This window comes from Ascaphus truei, chromosome 6 (genome assembly GCF_040206685.1).
Source record: "Ascaphus truei isolate aAscTru1 chromosome 6, aAscTru1.hap1, whole genome shotgun sequence".
NCBI classification, from domain to species: Eukaryota; Metazoa; Chordata; class Amphibia; order Anura; family Ascaphidae; genus Ascaphus; species Ascaphus truei.
In genome coordinates, this window is record NC_134488.1 from 48,305,511 (window position 1) to 48,328,440 (window position 22,930).

The window sequence follows — 22,930 nt, forward strand, 5'->3', positions numbered from 1 at the left end:
GACCATTACATATACACCCAGGACTGTGTGATCCTGTCCCTGATACTCTGCAGTCAGGAGGTCACCCTTGCAGACACAGGCTGTGTCTGGTTGAGCTCCCACTAGGGGCTTACAGCGTGGCCTCAGACCCAGGAGGGGGTGGTGGTGCTGGGGCAGGTGAACCTGGGAACCCCAGGGGCTGTGGCCTGGATGTTACTGACACTGAGGATCTTCTGCATACGGAAAGAGAATTGAGGAGAATTCAGAGAGAAAAGACGAGAGAGAAAGAGATTGCTGAGCAGGAAGGAATGGAGGAAGAGACACAGGGAACAGGAGAGGTGCTGGTTCTGTCCGGGGAAAGTAACATACAAACCCAGAGCAGTAAATCCCAGCAGCAAAGTAATGTTATAACAGAGGAAAAGGAAGGAAGGGAGGCTGAGCTGGAAAAGAGGAGGCGGGCGGCAAGAGAGCGTAGGCGGACAAACAAGCCTTATAGCAAAGTGCCCAAAGCTGCCGGGGGCTCAGACTGCCAGGAAAATACAGAACCAGCAAAACCCAGCGATTCAGAGCAAAACGCATGGAAATCACTGAAAGGTTTGAGATTCTTTCCCACTATTCCCATAAGAAACCCTTTAAGAAGAAGGAATGTGGTGAGACTGACATTTCTGGGACCAAGAGATAAAGATCCAGGTTTTGATTATGTGGGGAATACACTCATAAAGAAATCTTTGCGCTCTGACCCAGAGGATGTTTACACCTCCTGCATGGCCCTTATTCACCATACTACGATATCAGTTTTATAACCTCCACCCACCTTGAGAAATTCTGGGAGAGATACAAAGCAGTGAGTAGAGCCCTGAGTGGAAGTCTTTTGAGGCCACAGCGATATCTAAGCCTGAGACTGAGATGGTGAATATCATCTTTGACCACGAATCTATCCCAGTGGCTGACATTGAGTACTGGCTGAAGCGCCAGTGTGACATACTCAAAGGACCAAGGAAGCTCTACAATGGTGAGTACTGGTGTAGGGGGTGTACCCCTGGGGTACGGTACTACTGATGCTGCGTTCACCTGTGAGGCTACCCTGAGTCCTGAGCCTCCGCCGCTGGGAGCCTGGGGTGTACTTACACTCGGTGCAGCGCCTCCACTGATGAGGGATCCCACTGTGGTGGGAGTGTGCCCTTATCAGAACCCACATATACAATACCACACGTGATTGGATAACAGCATTTACTGATCAGAATAATAGTAACCCTGGGTACATAACCAACATAGCATTAGTATGCAGACACAGCATGTATATAATCACCATATGTATCACTGAGTGTGACTTGGTATCAGTCCCTTATCACCTTAGTCCCTGGTGTACCACTGTGCCAGGGCACTTAACCTCTTAGTGTCCGCCAGCTATGAAGTCAGGGTGTGTGTGTAAGGAACTGCGCTTCCCTGTGTTGGGGCCCGTTGGTGCACTTTAAGTGCATAAGATAAATAAGAAAATAAAATAGAACAAAGCCAGAAGGCACTCCCTGCTCCAGAACATCTAGAAGCAGAGGCTGATGGTGAGGAAGCAGGAGGATCCACGTGGGAGGTTCAGAAGTCCAGAAAGAAAATTCCCACAGCTGCAAAGTCAGCAAGTAAGGACAACCCTCGTGCAGCTGAGCTTGTCCAAGAATTCAAAAAAATGACCTTACTGCAGTGATTGACCGCCTAAAGATACGTAACATGTTTCAGCCACTAAAAAAGTCCTGGGCTGATAGGGTGGGAGATCAGGAAGAAGAGGAACAGCTGGAAACAGAGGAACCGAGTACCCACGAAGCCCCAGATGCAGAAGCAACGAGGAATTCCCAGGAGGAACCATCTCCTCAAAACATCAACAGAATGGAGGTGGAACAACCCGCAGGATCCACTGTCATAGGTACAACCGTTACCCCAAAGACAGACCGTAAAAGTGATAAACCTATAGCTTCACAGGACATGGAGATGAGGCCGCCTTCTAACAAAAGAGGGTCATGATCCTGTCCCTGATACTCTGCAGTCAGGGGTCACCCTACATTACATATACACCCAGGACTGTGTGAGCCTGTCCCTGATACTCTGCAGTTAGGAGGTCACCCCATGCTAACCTCTGACCCACACCCCGTGTTGCTCTTTTGTCCGCAGTCCGCGCATCCTGTCGCGTATCTCCGATTCAGAACTGCGGGGCTGGGCTGCGGAGCTCCACTCTCTCTGGAAGTCTTTGGGGAGGAAGGTATGGGGGGGGGGGGGGGAGGATCGTATGGGGTGGGAGGAGGAAGGTATGGGGGGGGAGGAAGGTATGGGGAGGGGGGGGAAGGGTATGGAGGGGAGGGAGTAAGGTATGGGGGGGGGGCGGGAGGGAGGGGAGTAAGGTATGGGGGGGAGGGGGAGGAAGGTATGGAGGGGAGGGAGTAAGGTATGGGGGGGAGGGGGAGGAAGGTATGGAGGGGTGGGAGGGAGGTATGGGGTGGGGCGTGTCGGGGGACATTATAGGGCACTTGCAGCACCGGGGAACAGTATGCCTGTGTTATTACACTACGCGCAGTGCTGTGTACACTGATATATAGTGATATATCTAGCTCGCATGTACTGACCCATAACTATATTCATGTCCTACAGATCAAAAAGGAGGTGGAGACCCAACCGGACCATCACTCACAAATCTACGTCCCCAATGCTTTCATCGTACCGGGGGGCCGCTTCAGGGAGTTTTACTACTGGTGGGTGATAACGGGGTGTCATTTTCTAAATACCCAGGACTGTCTGAGCCTGTCCCTGATACTCTGCAGTCAGCAGATCACACTACGTTACATATACACCCAGGACTGTGTGAGCCTGTCCCTAATACTCTGCAGTCAGGGTCACCCTACATTTTATATACACCCAGGACTGTGTGAGCCTGTCCCTGATACACTGCAGCCAGGAGGTCACGCTACATTATATATGCACCCAGGACTGTGTGAGCCTGTCCCTGATACACTGCAGCCAGGAGGTCACGCTACATTCGATCAGGTTTAAATGAGGTAGGTGGGTGGCCCCCCTTGGGTTTGTCTTACAATACAGGGTGGGGCTTATCTCTAATTCCCCCCCCCCCTCCTCCTCCTCAGGGATTCTTATTGGGTCATTAACGGACTTCTCCTCTCTGAGATGAGCAACACGGCCAGAGGGATGATCGAAAACTTTCTGTACATGGTGGAAAGGTGAGAAGGGGAGGGAAATCAGGGGGAGGGGGGTGGGGAGCGAGATGGAGAGCATGGGGACAGGGAGGGGGAGCAAGGGGGGGGGAGAGTGAGGTGGAGAGAGTGGGAAAGCATGGGGGGGAGCAAGGGGGTGGGGGGAGCTAGGGGGAGGGGGGGAGCTAGGGGGAGGGGGGGAGCTGGGGGGAGCAAGGGGGAGGGGGGGAGCAAGGGGGAGGGGGGGAGTGCCAGGTATCAGGTGTCCAGTATTGAACCGAACTGTCCTGTATATGGACACTGTCGAGTAACAAATGAGGTAATACTGGGCGTGTGTGTGTATACCGGTATTACCTCTCTGGGCGTGTATGTGTATATCGGTATTACCTCTCTGGGCGTGTGTGTGTATACCGGTATTACCTCTCTGGGCGTGTGTGTGTATACCGGTATTACCTCTCTGGGTGTGTATGTGTATACCGGTATTACCTCTCTGGACGTGTACGTGTATACCGGTATTAGCTCTCTGGGCGTGTACGTGTATACCGGTATTACCTCTCTGGGTGTGTATGTATATACCGGTATTACCTCTCTGGGCGTGTATGTGTATACCGGTATTACCTCTCTGGGTGTGTATGTGTATATATCGGTATTACCTCTCTGGGCGTGTGTGTGTATACCGGTATTACCTCTCTGGGCGTGTGTGTGTATACCGGTATTACCTCTCTGGGTGTGTATGTGTATACCGGTATTACCTCTCTGGACGTGTACGTGTATACCGGTATTAGCTCTCTGGGCGTGTACGTGTATACCGGTATTACCTCTCTGGGTGTGTATGTATATACCGGTATTACCTCTCTGGGCGTGTATGTGTATACCGGTATTACCTCTCTGGGCGTGTATGTGTATGCCGGTATTACCTCTCTGGGCGTGTATGTGTATACCGTTATTACCTCTCTGGGTGTGTATGTGTATATATCGGTATTACCTCTCTGGGCGTGTGTGTGTATACCGGTATTACCTCTCTGGGCGTGTATGTGTATACCGGTATTACCTCTCTGGGTGTGTATGTGTATATATCGGTATTACCTCTCTGGGCGTGTGTGTGTATACCGGTATTACCTCTCTGGGCGTGTGTGTGTATACCGGTATTACCTCTCTGGGTGTGTATGTGTATACCGGTATTACCTCTCTGGACGTGTACGTGTATACCGGTATTATCTCTCTGGGCGTGTATGTGTATATCGGTATTACCTCTCTGGGCGTGTATGTGTATACCGGTATTACCTCTCTGGGCGTGTATGTGTATACCGGTATTACCTCTCTGGGCGTGTATGTGTATACCGGTATTACCTCTCTGGGTGTGTATGTGTATATACCGGTATTATCTCTCTGGGCGTGTATGTGTATACCGGTATTACCTCTCTGGGTGTGTATGTGTATACCGGTATTACCTCTCTAGGCGTGTATGTGTATACCGGTATTACCTCTCTGGGTGTGTATGTATATACCGGTATTACCTCTCTGGGCGTGTATGTGTATACCGGTATTACCTCTCTGGGTGTGTATGTGTATATACCGGTATTATCTCTCTGGGCGTGTATGTGTATACCGGTATTACCTCTCTGGGTGTGTATGTGTATACCGGTATTACCTCTCTGGGCGTGTATGTGTATACCGGTATTACCTCTCTGGGTGTGTATGTATATACCGGTATTACCTCTCTGGGCGTGTATGTGTATACCGGTATTACCTCTCTGGGAGTGTATGTGTATACCGGTATTACCTCTCTGGGCGTGTACGCGTATACCGGTATTATCTCTCTGGGCGTGTATGTGTATACCGGTATTACCTCTCTGGGCGTGTATGTGTATACCGGTATTACCTCTCAGGGAGTGTATGTGTATACCGGTATTACCTCTCTGGGCGTGTATGTGTATACCGGTATTACCTCTCTGGGCGTGTATGTGTATACCGGTATTACCTCTCTGGGCGTGTGTGTATACCGGTATTACCTCTCTGGGCGTGTATGTGTATACCGGTATTACCTCTCTGGGCGTGTATGTGTATACCGGTATTACCTCTCTGGGAGTGTATGTGTATACCGGTATTACCTCTCTGGGCGTGTATGTGTATACCGGTATTACCTCTCTGGGAGTGTATGTGTATACCGGTATTACCTCTCTGGGAGTGTATGTGTATACCGGTATTACCTCTCTGGGAGTGTATGTGTATACCGGTATTACCTCTCTGGGTGTGTATGTGTATACCGGTATTACCTCTCTGGGCGTGTATGTATATACCGGTATTACCTCTCTGGGTGTGTATGTATATACCGGTATTACCTCTCTGGGCGTGTATGTGTATACCGGTATTACCTCTCTGGGCGTGTATGTGTATACCGGTATTACCTCTCTGGGCGTGTGTGTGTATACCGGTATTACCTCTCTGGGCGTGTATGTGTATACCGGTATTACCTCTCTGGGCGTGTATGTGTATACCGGTATTACCTCTATGGGCGTGTACGTGTATACCGGTATTACCTCTCTGGGCGTGTATGTGTATACCGGTATTACCTCTCTGGGCGTGTACGTGTATGCCGGTATTACCTCTCTGGGCGTGTATGTGTATACCGGTATTACCTCTCTGGGTGTATGTGTGTGTATACCGGTATTACCTCTCTGGGCGTGTATGTGTATACCGGTATTACCTCTCTGGGCGTGTATGTGTATACCGGTATTACCTCTCTGGGTGTGTATGTGTATACCGGTATTACCTCTCTGGGCGTGTATGTGTATACCGGTATTACCTCTCTGGGCGTGTATGTGTATACCGGTATTACCTCTCTGGGCGTGTATGTGTATACCGGTATTACCTCTCTGGGCGTGTATGTGTATGCCGGTATTACCTCTCTGGACGTGTATGTGTATACTGGTATTACCTCTCTGGGTGTATGTGTGTGTATACCGGTATTACCTCTCTGGGCGTGTATGTGTATACCGGTATTACCTCTCTGGGCGTGTATGTGTATATCGGTATTACCTCTCTGGGCGTGTATGTGTATACCGGTATTACCTCTCTGGGCGTGTATGTGTATACCGGTATTATCTCTCTGGGCGTGTACGTGTAAACCGGTATTACCTCTCTGGGCGTGTACGTGTATACCGATATTACCTCTCTGGGCGTGTATGTGTATACCGGTATTACCTCTCTGGGCGTGAATGTGTATACCGGTATTACCTCTCTGGGCGTGTACTTGTATACCGGTATTACCTCTCTGGGCGTGTATGTGTATACCGGTATTACCTCTCTGGGCGTGTGTGTGTATAACGGTATTACCTCTCTGGGCGTGTATGTGTATACCGGTATTACCTCTCTGGGCGTGTACGTGTATACCGGTATTACCTCTCTGGGCGTGTATGTGTATACCGGTATTACCTCTCTGGGCGTGTATGTGTATACCGGTATTACCTCTCTGGGCGTGTACGTGTATACCGATATTACCTCTCTGGGCGTGTATGTGTATACCGGTATTACCTCTCTGGGCGTGTACGTGTATACCGGTATTACCTCTCTGGGCGTGTACGTGTATACCGGTATTACCTCTCTGGGCGTGTACGTGTATACCGGTATTACCTCTCTGGGCGTGTACGTGTATACCGGTATTACCTCTCTGGGCGTGTACGTGTATACTGGTATTACCTCTCTGGGCGTGTATGTGTATACCGGTATTACCTCTCTGGACGTGTACGTGTATACCGGTATTATCTCTCTGGGCGTGTATGTGTATACCGGTATTACCTCTCTGGGCGTGTACGTGTATACCGGTATTACCTCTCTGGGCGTGTACGTGTATACCGGTATTACCTCTCTGGGCGTGTACGTGTATACCGGTATTACCTCTCTGGGCGTGTACGTGTATACCGGTATTACCTCTCTGGGCGTGTACGTGTATACCGGTATTACCTCTCTGGGCGTGTATGTGTATACCGGTATTACCTCTCTGGGCGTGTACGTGTATACCGGTATTACCTCTCTGGGCGTGTACGTGTATACCGGTATTACCTCTCTGGGTGTATGTGTGTGTATACCGGTATTACCTCTCTGGGCGTGTACGTGTATACCGGTATTACCTCTCTGGGCGTGTATGTGTATACCGGTATTACCTCTCTGGGCGTGTGTGTGTATAACGGTATTACCTCTCTGGGCGTGTATGTGTATACCGGTATTACCTCTCTGGGCGTGTACGTGTATACCGGTATTACCTCTCTGGGCGTGTATGTGTATACCGGTATTACCTCTCTGGGCGTGTATGTGTATACCGGTATTACCTCTCTGGGCGTGTACGTGTATACCGATATTACCTCTCTGGGCGTGTATGTGTATACCGGTATTATCTCTCTGGGCGTGTACGTGTATACCGGTATTACCTCTCTGGGCGTGTACGTGTATACCGATATTACCTCTCTGGGCGTGTATGTGTATACCGGTATTATCTCTCTGGGCGTGTACGTGTAAACCGGTATTACCTCTCTGGGCGTGTACGTGTATACCGGTATTATCTCTCTGGGCGTGTACGTGTAAACCGGTATTACCTCTCTGGGCGTGTACGTGTATACCGGTATTACCTCTCTGGGCGTGTATGTGTATACCGGTCTTACCTTTCTGGGCGTGTATGTGTATACCGGTATTACCTCTCTGGGCGTGTACGTGTATACCGGTATTACCTCTCTGGGCGTGTACGTGTATACCGGTATTACCTCTCTGGGCGTGTACGTGTATACCGGTATTACCTCTCTGGGCGTGTATGTGTATACCGGTATTACCTCTCTGGGCGTGTACGTGTATACCGGTATTACCTCTCTGGGCGTTTATGTGTATACCGGTATTACCTCTCTGGGCGTGTACGTGTATACCGGTATTACCTCTCTGGGCGTGTACGTGTATACCGGTATTACCTCTCTGGGCGTGTACGTGTATACCGGTATTACCTCTCTGGGCGTGTACGTGTATACCGGTATTACCTCTCTGGGCGTGTATGTGTATACCGGTATTACCTCTCTGGGCGTGTACGTGTATACCGGTATTACCTCTCTGGGCGTGTACGTGTATACCGGTATTACCTCTCTGGGCGTGTACGTGTATACCGGTATTACCTCTCTGGGCGTGTATGTGTATACCGGTATTACATATCTGGGCGTGTATGTGTATACAGGTATTACCTCTCTGGGAGTGTATGTGTATACCGGTATTACCTCTCTGGGCGTGTATTTGTATACCGGTATTATCTCTCTGGGAGTGTATGTGTATACCGGTATTACCTCTCTGGGCGTGTGTGTATACCGGTATTACCTCTCTGGGCGTGTATGTGTATACCGGTATTACCTCTCTGGGCGTGTATGTGTATACCGGTATTATCTCTCTGGGCGTGTATGTGTATACCGGTATTACCTCTCTGGGCGTGTATGTTTATACCGGTATTATCTCTCTGGGTGTGTATGTGTATACCGGTATAACCTCTGGGCGTGTATGTGTATACCGGTATTACCTCTCTGGGCGTGTATGTGTATACCTATTCTGGAAGCCATAGGGTCACGTGGTGATGACTTAGCTCAGATAGTGTCAACTCGCCCTCTTTTCCAAGCACGACAAGGTCTGTTTCTTTTCTTACTTTATTTTGGAGAAAGTAGGTAAATACAGTTGCTTGTGTAGAGGTGTAGGTCTAAATCTCTGTGTGTGCTTAGTAGTAAAGGGAGGTGAAAAGATAATCCTGCAGCACCATTACAGGGGTAACAGCGAGGTACTCACGAGTCCAGAGGAATGGTGGAAAAGGAAAAAGCAATGTATGCTGGGTAGTAAGATAGTCTGGGGACAGACCATCTGTGGGCAGAGCAGAGGGGGAGAAAGCAGACGAGCCCATTTGAGAGAAAGGCTGGGGCTGCCATGGCAACTCACAGGAGTGTCTGGGGAAGCTACAACATGTAGCAATAATGTAGCATCTTTAATGCAGCAAGCTGCTGGGAGAGGGGAAATGGCACTGTGTTTGTGTGCAGAACCAAACACATACAGCTGGCACTAATAAGCTGACAAGCAGGGCTGCGAGGAAAAAGGGGGGGTGAAACAGAAGTGTAGACAGGGGTATACCTGTTCCATGACACTCCCCGTCTGGTATCTGTAGATACCACTATATAACAAGCTATGTGGAACATATGTGCAATGCAAACATAATATAACAATGCAAAGGTCCATATTCTCATAGCAAGGTGATACCGGCCGTTACCACTGGCGTCAAAGTCCTTTGGCCAACCTTCCAGTAAGGGAAGCCGGGTGGATGCACAGCTCTTGGTTAGCTTGATGCAACGCAATGTCTTTTGTAAGAGTCTCTGGCACTGTTTCCTTTTAGCCTTGTGAGAAAACAGTTCTTTTTTCTCTGTAGTTTTATCCACAGAGCACATCCCCTTGTAAGTGCACCAGTCGTGGTAGCTTGTCGCTCTATCGCCTGGCGTTCGGCAGAAGGAGATGGCGTTTGGTTCCTTGCGGAAGCGGAACAACACTTCTTGAAGACTGGTTGTCGAATCTAGTCCAGTAAAGAGGGCGTCTCTCAGAGAGACTCCCTGAAGCTGAGTGCTGGGGTTGAACATTACCCGGATTTGATCGGGTTCCTGATGGTGGTAGGCCCCAGGTGATTGGAGGTACCGACATTCTTCACCTTCCTCCATTAGAGGTGCTGGCTTTGCGTGGCCGGTGAGGAATATCTTTTGGATGAAGGCCACAAGGTTGTTTTTGGTCTCTGGTTCCCTTTGTAGGTCGCAGAGGTGCGAAGTGAACCTAGAGATGGCACGTTCTCCATTGTTTGGGAAGCGCCTTCTTGGTGAACGGAATGGTAGCGGAGTCACCCAACTGCTTAGTCCGTCTTTAGAGAGCTCCTTGACTGTTAACTTCGGGAATCCTCTATCTTCCCTTGATGATGTTTGCTTGTCATCGTCCCTTGTTGTCTGGAACGCTGTGCACCGTAGGTCATTGGTGCATTCCTCTTGCACGAGAACATCTCCCCGTAATTTGGTTAAGCGCTTTCGTGTCTCTTTGTTGACTACCATCGGGAGGTTATTGTCTCCCCGGACATAACGAAGAACAGTCTCTTTTGCCCTAGTAAAACCCTTTATGTGTGAGAGGACAGTCCTTTTGACACTGTGGCTTCACCTGTGGGGCGCAATCTTTTGCGGCTATGCCAGCCGTGGCAGTTGGTTGCTCTGTTGCTTGATACTCTGTGGAGAGGAACAACTGTACGTCTTAGTTGTGCCATTGCTCGCGGGAGTATTGTCTGATTGTTTATTGTTTTTTGGACGATCCCTTTGTCGGTCACCTTTGGGAGGTTACTCTCTTCCTTCGGTGGAATCGACTCATCATCCTTGGCTGTCTGGACTGCTGAGCATCCTAAGCCATTGTCGCATCCCATCGGCGTGAGGATGTCTTTGTTGGTCTCAGGGGTATGACCTTGTCTTTTCTCTTCACTTGGCCCTTCGGTCACTTGGAGATGGCCAAGACATGGTTCAGAGAGAGATGTGTGTCCACATTCTGTCACCACCGTTCTGCGGGCATCAACGTAGTCTTGCCCGTGCTCTTTGTTGGTGCACGAGTTGCCCACTATCATCCATCCTAGGTCAAGTCTTTGGGCGTATGGCGCGTTGTGGGGTCCATTATGCTGTTTACGGACTTTATGTACCCTCATGATGTCCCTACCGAGCAGCAGCAGGATCTTGGCGCCTTGTTCTATCGGCCGGATGTGGTTGGCTATTCTTTTGAGGTGGGGGTAATGGAGTGCCACGTCTGGTGTGGGAATCTCGTCCCTGTTTGTGGCCATGTGGTTGCACTCGATGAGTGTGGGAAGGGGCATGTTCACTTTGCCGTCTATTGAGCATATGGTGTAGCCATTCACTCTTCTCCCTGTGGTCTCCATTCGCCCTGCGCACGTTCTGAGAGTGTAAAGAGAAGCACCGTCTTGTATGTTAAACATGTCGAAGAACTCTGACCTGACCAGCGATCGGTTGCTCTGGTCGTCGAGGATTGCGTACATCCGAATGGCCTTCTCAGGTTGTCCCTGGGGGTGCACTGCGCCAAGGCATATTTTGGAGCAGGACATTTTGTCACCTTCTTTTCCGCAAACCTCAGTGCGCTGAGATGTGACGGACGTTGACTCTCCTTCTTCTTTCTCCCCGCCATGCTCCGCTATGGAGGATGGGTTCTTGAGTTGGTGGAGTGTCATCGCCTCTGGGTGTAACGCTGTCACGTGCTTGTCACTTTCGCACTCTGTGCATTTGATCTCTTCCTTACAGTCCCTGGCTAGGTGAGTCGTGGAACCGCAGCACTTGAAGCAAACTCCGAATTCTCCAAGTAACCTCTTGCGTTCCTCTAGGGACTTCATCCTGAACCCAAAGCACTTGTTGAGTGGGTGTGGCTTCTTGTGTATGGGACATTCCCTGTTTGGGTCCCTTGGTTCCTTGTCTCCGGCGACCGACTGATCGGGAGTAGTTTGGGTCGTGGGAGGCACGTCCGTCCTGCGAGTCGAGATGGGTGTTTGGGGGTTACCATATCTCGTCGCTGGTCTCTCGTTCCTCAGGCTGCTTGCACTGTATGTGGTTTGCGCACCTAAGAAGAAGCTGGAGTCGTTCCTCGTCCTTGCTGCTTCGCGAATGAAGCTCAAGAAAACGGAGAATGGGGGTAGACGACTTGCTTCTCCCTTTTGTATTTGGAGCCTTGTGAGATCCATTTTTCTTGGAGGTTGAAGGGTAGCTTCTCCAGGATGGGTCTCACTCCACGAGCTGAGTCTAGGACGTTGAGACCTATTAAGGAATGGTCTTTCCTTGTGAACTCCAGTTCTTGCAGCAGGTCTCCAAGATCTCGTAACTTCGAGTAGTCTTTAGTTGTGATCTTGGGGAAGCTTTCGACTCTTTTGAAGAGCGAATCCTCGACTGCTTCGGGTCTGCCGTAGGACTCTTCCAGCCTTTCCCACACTAGGTCCAGACATACTTGGGGTTGACGCGCGTTTGTGGTATGCAGTCTTTTTGCGTACTCTCTGGATTCGTTCCCCAGGAACTTGACTAACAGGTTGAGCTCTTCCCTTGCTGAGAAGTCCAAGCTGTCGATTGCATCCTTGAACGTGAACTTCCACGTCCGGTAGTTCTCAGGGTGGTCGTTGAAGCCGATGAGTCCTGCGTGCACCAGGTCACGCCGGATCATGTACTTGGCTATGTCTGTCAGACCTGAGGCATCGGCGTCTTTGTCCCGTTCTGAGGTAGTTGCTGGGACGGTCTGTGCGGTCGCCTCTTCCTTGGCGTGGACGCGTGATGGCTGCTGGCTAGTGTGAGGGGCTGTTTTCTCCCGTGTGGGTGTACCTGGATTGCGAGCATGTTGTGGTGCATCCGTGTGCGCTCTGGCGTGTGGATCACTGTTGCGGCCGTGGCTATCCCAGGCAGCATGTGCCATTGACGGAGCAGCGTCTTCTCCTCGTGGTCCTAGCGAGTCTTCGGTGTCTGTGGAGTCACTCCCTTCGTGTTGAGATGGTGCGCTGGTGTTTACACTGAAGAGGCTCCTTACGTAGTCTTCAGTGTGTCGGACTGGATCCTCTGAGGCAATCCGTCTGTACGGTTGCTCCCCGCCATCCTGTTGCGTGGCTGCTTCTAGGACTTCGGCTTGGGCTATGGCGGCAGCGGCTTCCTTCTCTTGATTAAGTGCCTCTAGTTCCGCATCAAATTCGGCTTTCCTACGCGTAGCGGCATTAGCGGCAGCAATGGCAGCATTAGCGGCGGCTGTCTGTTCCTCCTCTTCTATGCGCGCTCTTCCTGCTCTTATGGCTGCCTCTCTGCGACTATATTCGGCCCTGGCACGTGCGGCCTCTGCAGTGGCTCGCGCCTTGGTAGCGTTTGTGCTTGCGCTGGACGCGTTAGATTGCGCTGATCTTGCTGACCTTGATGAGTGTCTGGATGTGCTGGAGCGCTGTGATGCAGTTTCCAGCAAAAGGTCCTTTCTCTGGTCTTCGGCCTCAGTGATAGTGGTCTGCACGAAGCCGTCACGCTCCAGGTCAGTTGCCTCCTGCTGGTCACGTTCGCTGAGGCTTTCTTCCGTGTTAATTCTTTTTAGGTATGCGAGATATGTTTGTGACAGCATTTGGTAACGTTTGTGACTTGACCTCAATTGGGCTATAGCTTGCCTAATTTATTTCTCCTGATCACTAGTACTTGCAACGTTACATATTTCACGACCAGTGTCCTCCCAGGCCTTCTCTAACCTTTCGCGGTGTGCTTCAATGTCAGTCTCATATTTTTCGCGGGCCTTTTGTGTCAGTGTGACTGTCCATTTGGGCCTTGCGCCTGCCCGCGCCTGTTGCACTTGCGCAGCGGTCTCTGTGTCTGAGTGATCGCTTTCCTGCGTGATGTCTGGTGAGGCTCTGAGTTCTGCCATGCTGTAGGTGTGTGTAGGCCTTTTGCCAGTGAGTGTGGCGTGCGGTCTTTTACCTTGTCAACGATGGGCGTCTGTCTCAGATGATGCCGAGCGGTGTCCTGCAGCGTGCAGCGTGGGGGTAGCTGTACTCACAGGTGTCCGGTGGCTCTGACCCGTGTCCTGGCGGGTGTCCGGAGGCGTGGCCCTTGATGGCGCTGGCCGTGGGGACGTGCGCAGGGGTAGGTGGGAAGGTGGCTCCTCACTGTGGGGCTGTGCAGGGGGTGGACTCAGACAGAGAAAAAGGCAGTTAGGTATTGTGTAAGAAGCACTGTTTGTTGCAAGGCTGCTGTGCAGTGTAGGCTGCTGCATGGCTGTTAAGGCTGCAGGCTGTAGGCTGTGTGCAGTTTGAGCTACTTGGTGTTTCCTTTGTCTGCTGTAGAGGCTGCTCTGTATTAGCTGTGTATGCTGCTTGCTTGTACTGCTGTAGAGGCTGCTCTATATTGTCATGGAGTCTGGAGTAGCAGCTCCTGTAAGTGTCTGTAAGGCACACGGTATCATTTCACTATTCTGGAAGCCAGAGGGTCACGTGGTGATGACTTAGCTCAGATAGTGTCAACTCGCCCTCTTTTCCAAGCACGACAAGGTCTGTTTCTTTTCTTACTTTATTTTGGGGAAAGCAGGTAAATACAGTTGCTTGTGTAGAGGTGTAGGTCTAAATCTCTGTGTGTGCTTAGTAGTAAAGGGAGGTGAAAAGATAATCCTGCAGCACCATTACAGGGGTTACAGCGAGGTACTCACGAGTCCAGAGGAATGGTGGGAAAGGAAAAAGCAATGTATGCTGGGCAGTAAGATAGTCTGGGGACAGACCATCTGTAGGCAGAGCAGAGGGGGAGATAGCAGACTAGCCCATTTGAGAGAAAGGCTGGGGCTGCCATGGCAACTCACAGGAGTGTCTGGGGAAGCTACAACATGTAGCAATAATGTAGCATCTCTAATACAGCAAGCTGCTGGGAGAGGGGAAATGGCACTGTGTTTGTGTGCAGAACCAAACACATACAGCTGGCACTAATAAGCTGACAAGCAGGGCTGCGAGGAAAAAGGGGGGGGTGAAACAGAAGTGTAGACGGGTATACCTGTTCCATGACAATACCGGTATTACCTCTCTGGGTGTGTATGTGTATACCGTTATTACCTCCCTGGGCGTGTATGTGTATACCGGTATTACCTCTCTGGGCGTGTACGTGTATACCGGTATTACCTCCCTGGGCGTGTATGTGTATACCGGTATTACCTCTCTGGGCATGTATGTGTATACCGGTATTACCTCTCTGGGCGTGTATGTGTATACCGGTATTACCTCTCTGGGCGTGTATGTGTATACCGGTATTACCTCTCTGGGTGTATATGTATATACCGGTATTACCTCTCTGAGCGTGTATGTGTATACCGGTATTACCTCTCTGGGCGTGTATGTATATACCGGTATTACCTCTCTGGGCGTGTATTAGTATACCGGTATTAACTCTCTGGGCGTGTATGTATATACCGGTATTACCTCTCTGGGCGTGTACGTGTATACCGGTATTACCTCTCTGGGCGTGTACGTGTATACCGGTATTACCTCTCTGGGCGTGTATGTGTATATCGGTATTACCTCTCTGGGTGTGTACGTGTATACCGGTATTACCTCTCTGGACGTGTACGTGTATACCGGTATTACCTCCCTGGGCGTGTACGTGTATACCGGTATTACCTCTCTGGGCGTGTACGTGTATACCGGTATTACCTCTCTGGGCGTGTACATGTATACCGAGATTACCTCTCTGGGCGTGTATGTTTATACCAGTATTACCTCTCTGGGCGTGTATGTGTATACCGGTATTACCTCTCTGGGCGTGTATGTGTATACCGGTATTACCTCTCTGGGCGTGTATGTGTATACCGGTATTACCTCTCTGGGCGTGTATGTGTATACCGGTATTACCTCTCTGGGCGTGTATGTGTATACCGGTATTACCTCTCTGGGCGTGTATGTGTATACCGGTATTACCTCTCTGGGCATGTATGTGTGTCTGTATACCGGTATTACCTCTCTGGGCATGTATGTGTGTCTGTATACCGGTATTACCTCTCTGGGCGTGTATGGGTATACCGGTATTACCTCTCTGGGCATGTACGTGTATACCAGTATTACCTCTCTGGGCGTGTATGTGTGTGTGTATACCGGTATTACCTCTCTGGGCGTGTATGTGTATACCGGTATTACCTCTCTGGGCGTGTACTTGTATACCGGTATTACCTCTCTGGGCGTGTACGTGTATACCGGTATTACCTCTCTGGGCGTGTATGTGTATACCGGTATTATCTCTCTGGGCGTGTATGTGTATACCGGTATTACCTCTCTGGGCGTGTATGTGTATACCGGTATTACCTCTCTGGGCGTGTACGTGTATACCGGTATTACCTCTCTGGGCATGTATGTGTGTCTGTATACCGGTATTACCTCTCTGGGCGTGTACGTGTATACCGGTATTACCTCTATGGGCGTGTATGTGTATACCGGTATTACCTCTCTGGGCGTATACGTGTATACCGGTATTACCTCTCTGGGCGTGTATGTGTATACCGGTATTACCTCTCTGGGCGTGTATGTGTATACCGGTATTACCTCTCTGGGTGTATATGTATATACCGGTATTACCTCTCTGGGCGTGTATGTGTGTCTGTATACCGGTATTACCTCTCTGGGCGTGTATGGGTATACCGGTATTACCTCTCTGGGCATGTACGTGTATACCAGTATTACCTCTCTGGGCGTGTATGTGTGTGTGTATACCTGTATTACCTCTCTGGGCATGTATGTGTGTCTGTATACCGGTATTACCTCTCTGGGCGTGTATGGGTATACCGGTATTACCTCTCTGGGCATGTACGTGTATACCAGTATTACCTCTCTGGGCGTGTATGTGTGTGTGTATACCGGTATTACCTCTCTGGGCGTGTATGTGTATACCGGTATTACCTCTCTGGGCGTGTACTTGTATACCGGTATTACCTCTCTGGGCGTGTACGTGTATACCGGTATTACCTCTCTGGGCGTGTATGTGTATACCGGTATTATCTCTCTGGGCGTGTATGTGTATACCGGTATTACCTCTCTGGGCGTGTATGTGTATACCGGTATTACCTCTCTGGGCGTGTACGTGTATACCGGTATTACCTCTCTGGGCATGTATGTGTGTCTGTATACCGGTATTACCTCTCTGGGCGTGTATGTGTATACCGGTATTACCTCTCTGGGCGTGTACGTGTATACCGGTATTACCTCTCTGGGTGTGTATGTGTATACCGGTATTACCTCTCTGGGCGTGTACGTGTATACCGGTATTACCTCTCTGGGCGTGTATGTGTATACCGGTATTACCTCTCTGGGCGTGTATGTGTATACCGGTATTACCTCTCTGGGTGTATATGTATATACCGGTATTACCTCTCTGGGCGTGTATGTGTATACCGGTATTACCTCTCTGGGCGTGTATGTATATACCGGTATTACCTCTCTGGGCGTGTATGTGTATACCGGTATTACCTCTCTGGGCGTGTACGTGTATACCGGTATTACCTCTCTGGGCGTGTATGTGTATACCGGTATTACCTCTCTGGGTGTGTACGTGTATACCGGTATTACCTCTCTGGACGTGTATGTGTATACCGGTATTACCTCCCTGGGCGTGTACGTGTATACCGGTATTACCTCTCTGGGCGTGTACGTGTATACCGGTATTACCTCTCTGGGCGTGTACGTGTACGTGTATACCGGTATTACCTCCCTGGGCGTGTACGTGTATACCGGTATTACCTCTCTGGGCGTGTATGTGTATACCGGTATTACCTCTCTGGGTGTGTATGTATATACCGGTATTACCTCTCTGGACGTGTATGTGTATACTGGTATTACCTCCCTGGGCGTGTATGTGTATACCGGTATTACCTCTCTGGGCGTGTATGTGTATACCGGTATTACCTCTCTGGGCGTGTATGTGTATACCGGTATTACCTCTTTGGGCGTGTATGTGTATACCGGTATTACCTCTCTGGGCGTGTATGTGTATACCGGTATTACCTCTCTGGGCGTGTATGTGTATACCGGTATTACCTCTCTGGGCGTGTACGTGTATACCGGTATTACCTCTCTGGGCGTGTACGTGTATACCGGTATTACCTCTCTGGGCGTGTACTTGTATACCGAGATTACCTCTCTGGGCGTGTATGTTTATACCAGTATTACCTCTCTGGGCGTGTATGTGTATACCGGTATTACCTCTCTGGGCGTGTATGTGTATACCGGTATTACCTCTCTGGGCGTGTATGTGTATACCGGTATTACCTCTCTGGGCGTGTATGTGTATACCGGTATTACCTCTCTGGGCGTGTATGTGTATACCGGTATTACCTCTCTGGGCATGTATGTGTGTCTGTATACCGGTATTATCTCTCTGGGCGTGTACGTGTATACCGGTATTACCTCTCTGGGCATGTATGTGTGTCTGTATACCGGTATTACCTCTCTGGGCGTGTATGGGTATACCAGTATTACCTCTCTGGGCATGTACGTGTATACCAGTATTACCTCTCTGGGCGTGTATGTGTGTGTGTATACCGGTATTACCTCTCTGGGCGTGTATGTGTATACCGGTATTACCTCTCTGGGCGTGTACTTGTATACCGGTATTACCTCTCTGGGCGTGTACGTGTATACCGGTATTACCTCTCTGGGCGTGTATGTGTATACCGGTATTATCTCTCTGGGCGTGTATGTGTATACCGGTATTACCTCTCTGGGCGTGTATGTGTATACCGGTATTACCTCTCTGGGCATGTACGTGTATACCGGTATTACCTCTCTGGGCATGTATGTGTGTCTGTATACCGGTATTACCTCTCTGGGCGTGTATGTGTATACCGGTATTACCTCTCTGGGCGTGTACGTGTATACCGGTATTACCTCTATGGGCGTGTATGTGTATACCGGTATTACCTCTCTGGGCGTGTACGTGTATACCGGTATTACCTCTCTGGGCGTGTATGTGTATACCGGTATTACCTCTCTGGGCGTGTACGTGTATGCCGGTATTACCTCTCTGGGCGTGTATGTGTATACCGGTATTACCTCTCTGGGCGTGTATGTGTATACCGGTATTACCTCTCTGGGCGTGTATGTGTATACCGGTATTACCTCTCTGGGCGTGTACGTGTATACCGGTATTACCTCTATGGGCGTGTATGTGTATACCGGTATTACCTCTCTGGGCGTGTACGTGTATACCGGTATTACCTCTCTGTGCGTGTACGTGTATACCGGTATTACCTCTCTGAGCGTGTATGTGTATACCGGTATTACCTCTATGGGCGTGTATACCGGTATTACCTCTCTGGGCGTGTATGTGTATACCGGTATTACCTCTCTTGGCGTGTATGTGTTTACCGGTATTATCTCTCTGGGTGTGTATGTGTATTCCGGTATTACCTCTCTGGGCGTGTATGTGTATACCGGTATTATCTCTCTGGGTGTGTATGTGTATGTGTATACCGGTATTACCTCTCTGGGCGTGTATGTGTATACCGGTATTATCTCTCTGGGCGTGTATGTGTATACCGGTATTACCTCTCTGAGCGTGTACGTGTATACCGATATTACCTCTCTGGGCGTGTATGTGTATGCCGGTATTACCTCTCTGGGCGTGTATGTGTATACCGGTATTACCTCTCTGCGCGTGTATGTGTATACCGGTATTACCTCTCTGGGCGTGTACGTGTATACCGGTATTACCTCTCTGGGTGTGTATGTGTATACCGGTATTATCTCTCTGGGCGTGTATGTGTATACCGGTATTACCTCTCTGGGCGTGTACGTGTATACCGGTATTACCTCTCTGGGTGTGTACGTGTATACCGGTATTACCTCTCTGGGCGTGTATGTGTATACCGGTATTACCTCTCTGGGCGTGTATGTGTATACCGGTATTACCTCTCTGGGTGTGTATGTATATACCGGTATTACCTCTCTGGGTGTGTATGTGTATACCGGTATTACCTCTCTGGGCGTGTATGTGTATACCGGTATTACCTCTCTGGGTGTGTATGTGTATACCGGTATTACCTCTCTGGGCGTGTACGTGTATACCGGTATTACCTCTCTGGGTGTGTACGTGTATACCGGTATTACCTCTCTGGGCGTGTATGTGTATACCGGTATTACCTCTCTGGGCGTGTATGTGTATACCGGTATTACCTCTCTGGGTGTGTATGTATATACCGGTATTACCTCTCTGGGCGTGTATGTGTATACCGGTATTACCTCTCTGGGCGTGTATGTGTATACCGGTATTACCTCTCTGGGTGTGTATGTGTATACCGGTATTACCTCTCTGGGCGTGTATGTGTATACCGGTATTACCTTCTCTGGGTGTGTATGTGTATACCGGTATTACCTCTCTGGGTGTGTATGTATATACCGGTATTACCTCTCTGGGCGTGTATGTGTATACCGGTATTACCTCTCTGGGTGTGTATGTGTATACCGGTATTACCTCTCTGGGTGTGTATGTGTATACCGGTATAACCTCTCTGGGTGTGTATGTGTATACCGGTATTACCTCTCTGGGTGTGTATGTATTTACCGGTATTACCTCTCTGGGTGTGTATGTATATACCGGTATTACCTCTCTGGGCGTGTATGTGTATACCGGTATTACCTCTCTGGGCGTGTATGTGTATACCGGTATTACCTCTCTGGGTGTGTATGTGTATACCGGTATTACCTCTCTGGGTGTGTATGTGTATACCTGTATTACCTCTCTGGGTGTGTATGTGTATACCGGTATTACCTCTCTGGGTGTGTATGTATATACCGGTATTACCTCTCTGGGTGTGTATGTATATACCGGTATTACCTCTCTGGGCGTGTATGTGTATACCGGTATTACCTCTCTGGGCGTGTACGTGTATACCGGTATTACCTCTCTGGGCGTGTACGTGTATACCGGTATTACCTCTCTGGGCGTGTATGTGTATACCGGTATTACCTCTCTGGGCGTGTACGTGTATACCGGTATTACCTCTCTGGGCGTGTATGTGTATACCGGTATTACCTCTCTGGGCGTGTATCTGTATACCGGTATTACCTCTCTGGGCGTGTATGTGTATACCGGTATTACCTCTCTGGGCGTGTATGTGTATACCGGTATTACCTCTCTGGGTGTGTGTGTGTATACCGGTATTACCTCTCTGGGCGTGTATGTGTATACCGGTATTACCTCTCTGGGCGTGTATGTGTATACCGGTATTACCTCTCTGGGCGTGTATGTGTATACCGGTATTACCCCCTCGCCCGTGCCATAAGACAAGCCCTACCCCCTGACACAGACTGCTTCCCCCTCCTGCCCCCTGACACAGACTGCTTCCCCCTCCTGCCCCCTGACACAGACTGCTGCCCCCTCCTGCCCCCTGACACAGACTGCTTCCCCCTCCTGCCCCCTGACACAGACTGCTTCCCCCTCCTGCCCCCTGACACAGACTGCTGCCCCCTCCTGCCCCCTGACACAGACTGCTGCCCCCTCCTGCCCCCTGACACAGACTGCTTCCCCCTCCTGCCCCCTGACACAGACTGCTTCCCCCTCCTGCCCCCTGACACAGACTGCTTCCCCCTCCTGCCCCCTGACACAGACTGCTGCCCCCTCCTGCCCCCTGACACAGACTGCTGCCCCCTCCTGCCCCCTGACACAGACTGCTTCCCCCTCCTGCCCCCTGACACAGACTGCTGCCCCCTCCTAACCCCTGACACAGACTGCTGCCCCCTCCTGCCCCCTGACACAGACTGCTTCCCCCTCCTGCCCCCTGACACAGACTGCTTCCCCCTCCTACCCCCTGGCACAGACTGCTGCCCCCTCCTGCCCCCTGACACAGACTGCTGCCCCCTGACACAGACTGCTGCCCCCTCCTGCCCCCTGACACAGACTGCTTCCCCCTCCTGCCCCCTGACACAGACTGCTTCCCCCTCCTACCCCCTGACACAGACTGCTGCCCCCTCCTGCCCCCTGACACAGACTGCTGCCCCCTCCTGCCCCCTGACACAGACTGCTGCCCCCTCCTGCCCCCTGACACAGACTGCTTCCCCCTCCTACCCCCTGACACAGACTGCTGCCCCCTCCTGCCCCCTGACACAGACTGCTGCCCCCTCCTGCCCCCTGACACAGACTGCTGCCCCCTCCTGCCCCCTGACACAGACTGCTGCCCCCTCCTACCCCCTGACACAGACTGCTGCCCCCTCCTGCCCCCTGACACAGACTGCTGCCCCCTCCTGCCCCCTGACACAGACTGCTTCCCCCTCCTACCCCCTGACACAGACTGCTGCCCCCTCCTACCCCCTGACACAGACTGCTGCCCCCTCCTGCCCCCTGACACAGACTGCTGCCCCCTCCTGCCCCCTGACACAGACTGCTGCCCCCTCCTACCCCCTGACACAGACTGCTTCCCCCTCCTGCCCCCTGACACAGACTGCTGCCCCCTCCTGCCCCCTGACACAGACTGCTGCCCCCTCCTGCCCCCTGACACAGACTGCTGCCCCCTCCTACCCCCTGACACAGACTGCTGCCCCCTCCTGCCCCCTGACACAGACTGCTGCCCCCTCCTGCCCCCTGACACAGACTGCTGCCCCCTCCTGCCCCCTGACACAGACTGCTGCCCCCTCCTGCCCCCTGACACAGACTGCTGCCCCCTCCTGCCCCCTGACACAGACTGCTGCCCCCTCCTGCCCCCTGACACAGACTGCTGCCCCCTCCTGCCCCCTGACACAGACTGCTGCCCCCTCCTGCCCCCTGACACAGACTGCTGCCCCCTCCTGCCCCCTGACACAGACTGCTGCCCCCTCCTGCCCCCTGACACAGACGGCTGCCCCCTCCTGCCCCCTGACACAGACTGCTGCCCCCTCCTGCCCCCTGACACAGACTGCTTCCCCCTCCTGCCCCCTGACACAGACTGCTGCCCCCTCCTGCCCCCTGACACAGACTGCTGCCCCCTCCTGCCCCCTGACACAGACTCCTGCCCCCTCCTGCCCCCTCCTGCCCCCTCCTGCCCCCTGACACAGACTGCTTCCCCCTCCTGCCCCCTGACACAGACTGCTGCCCCCTCCTGCCCCCTGACACAGACTGCTGCCCCCTCCTGCCCCCTCCTGCCCCCTGACACAGACTGCTGCCCCCTCCTGCCCCCTCCTGCCCCCTGACACAGACTGCTGCCCCCTCCTGCCCCCTCCTGCCCCCTGACACAGACTG

At 51.4% G+C, this 22,930-nt stretch overlaps 1 protein-coding gene across 1 annotated transcript in view; it reads left to right on the forward strand.

The window, feature by feature from the left end:
* TREH (trehalase) overlaps positions 1-22,930 on the forward strand; it is a 43,501-nt gene that overhangs the window by 11,988 nt on the left and 8,583 nt on the right. The window contains exons 4-6 of the mRNA XM_075606599.1: positions 2,140-2,227; positions 2,614-2,714; positions 3,102-3,194. Coding sequence (XP_075462714.1) covers positions 2,140-2,227; positions 2,614-2,714; positions 3,102-3,194 — 282 coding nt within the window. The remainder of the gene's footprint in view (positions 1-2,139; positions 2,228-2,613; positions 2,715-3,101; positions 3,195-22,930) is intronic.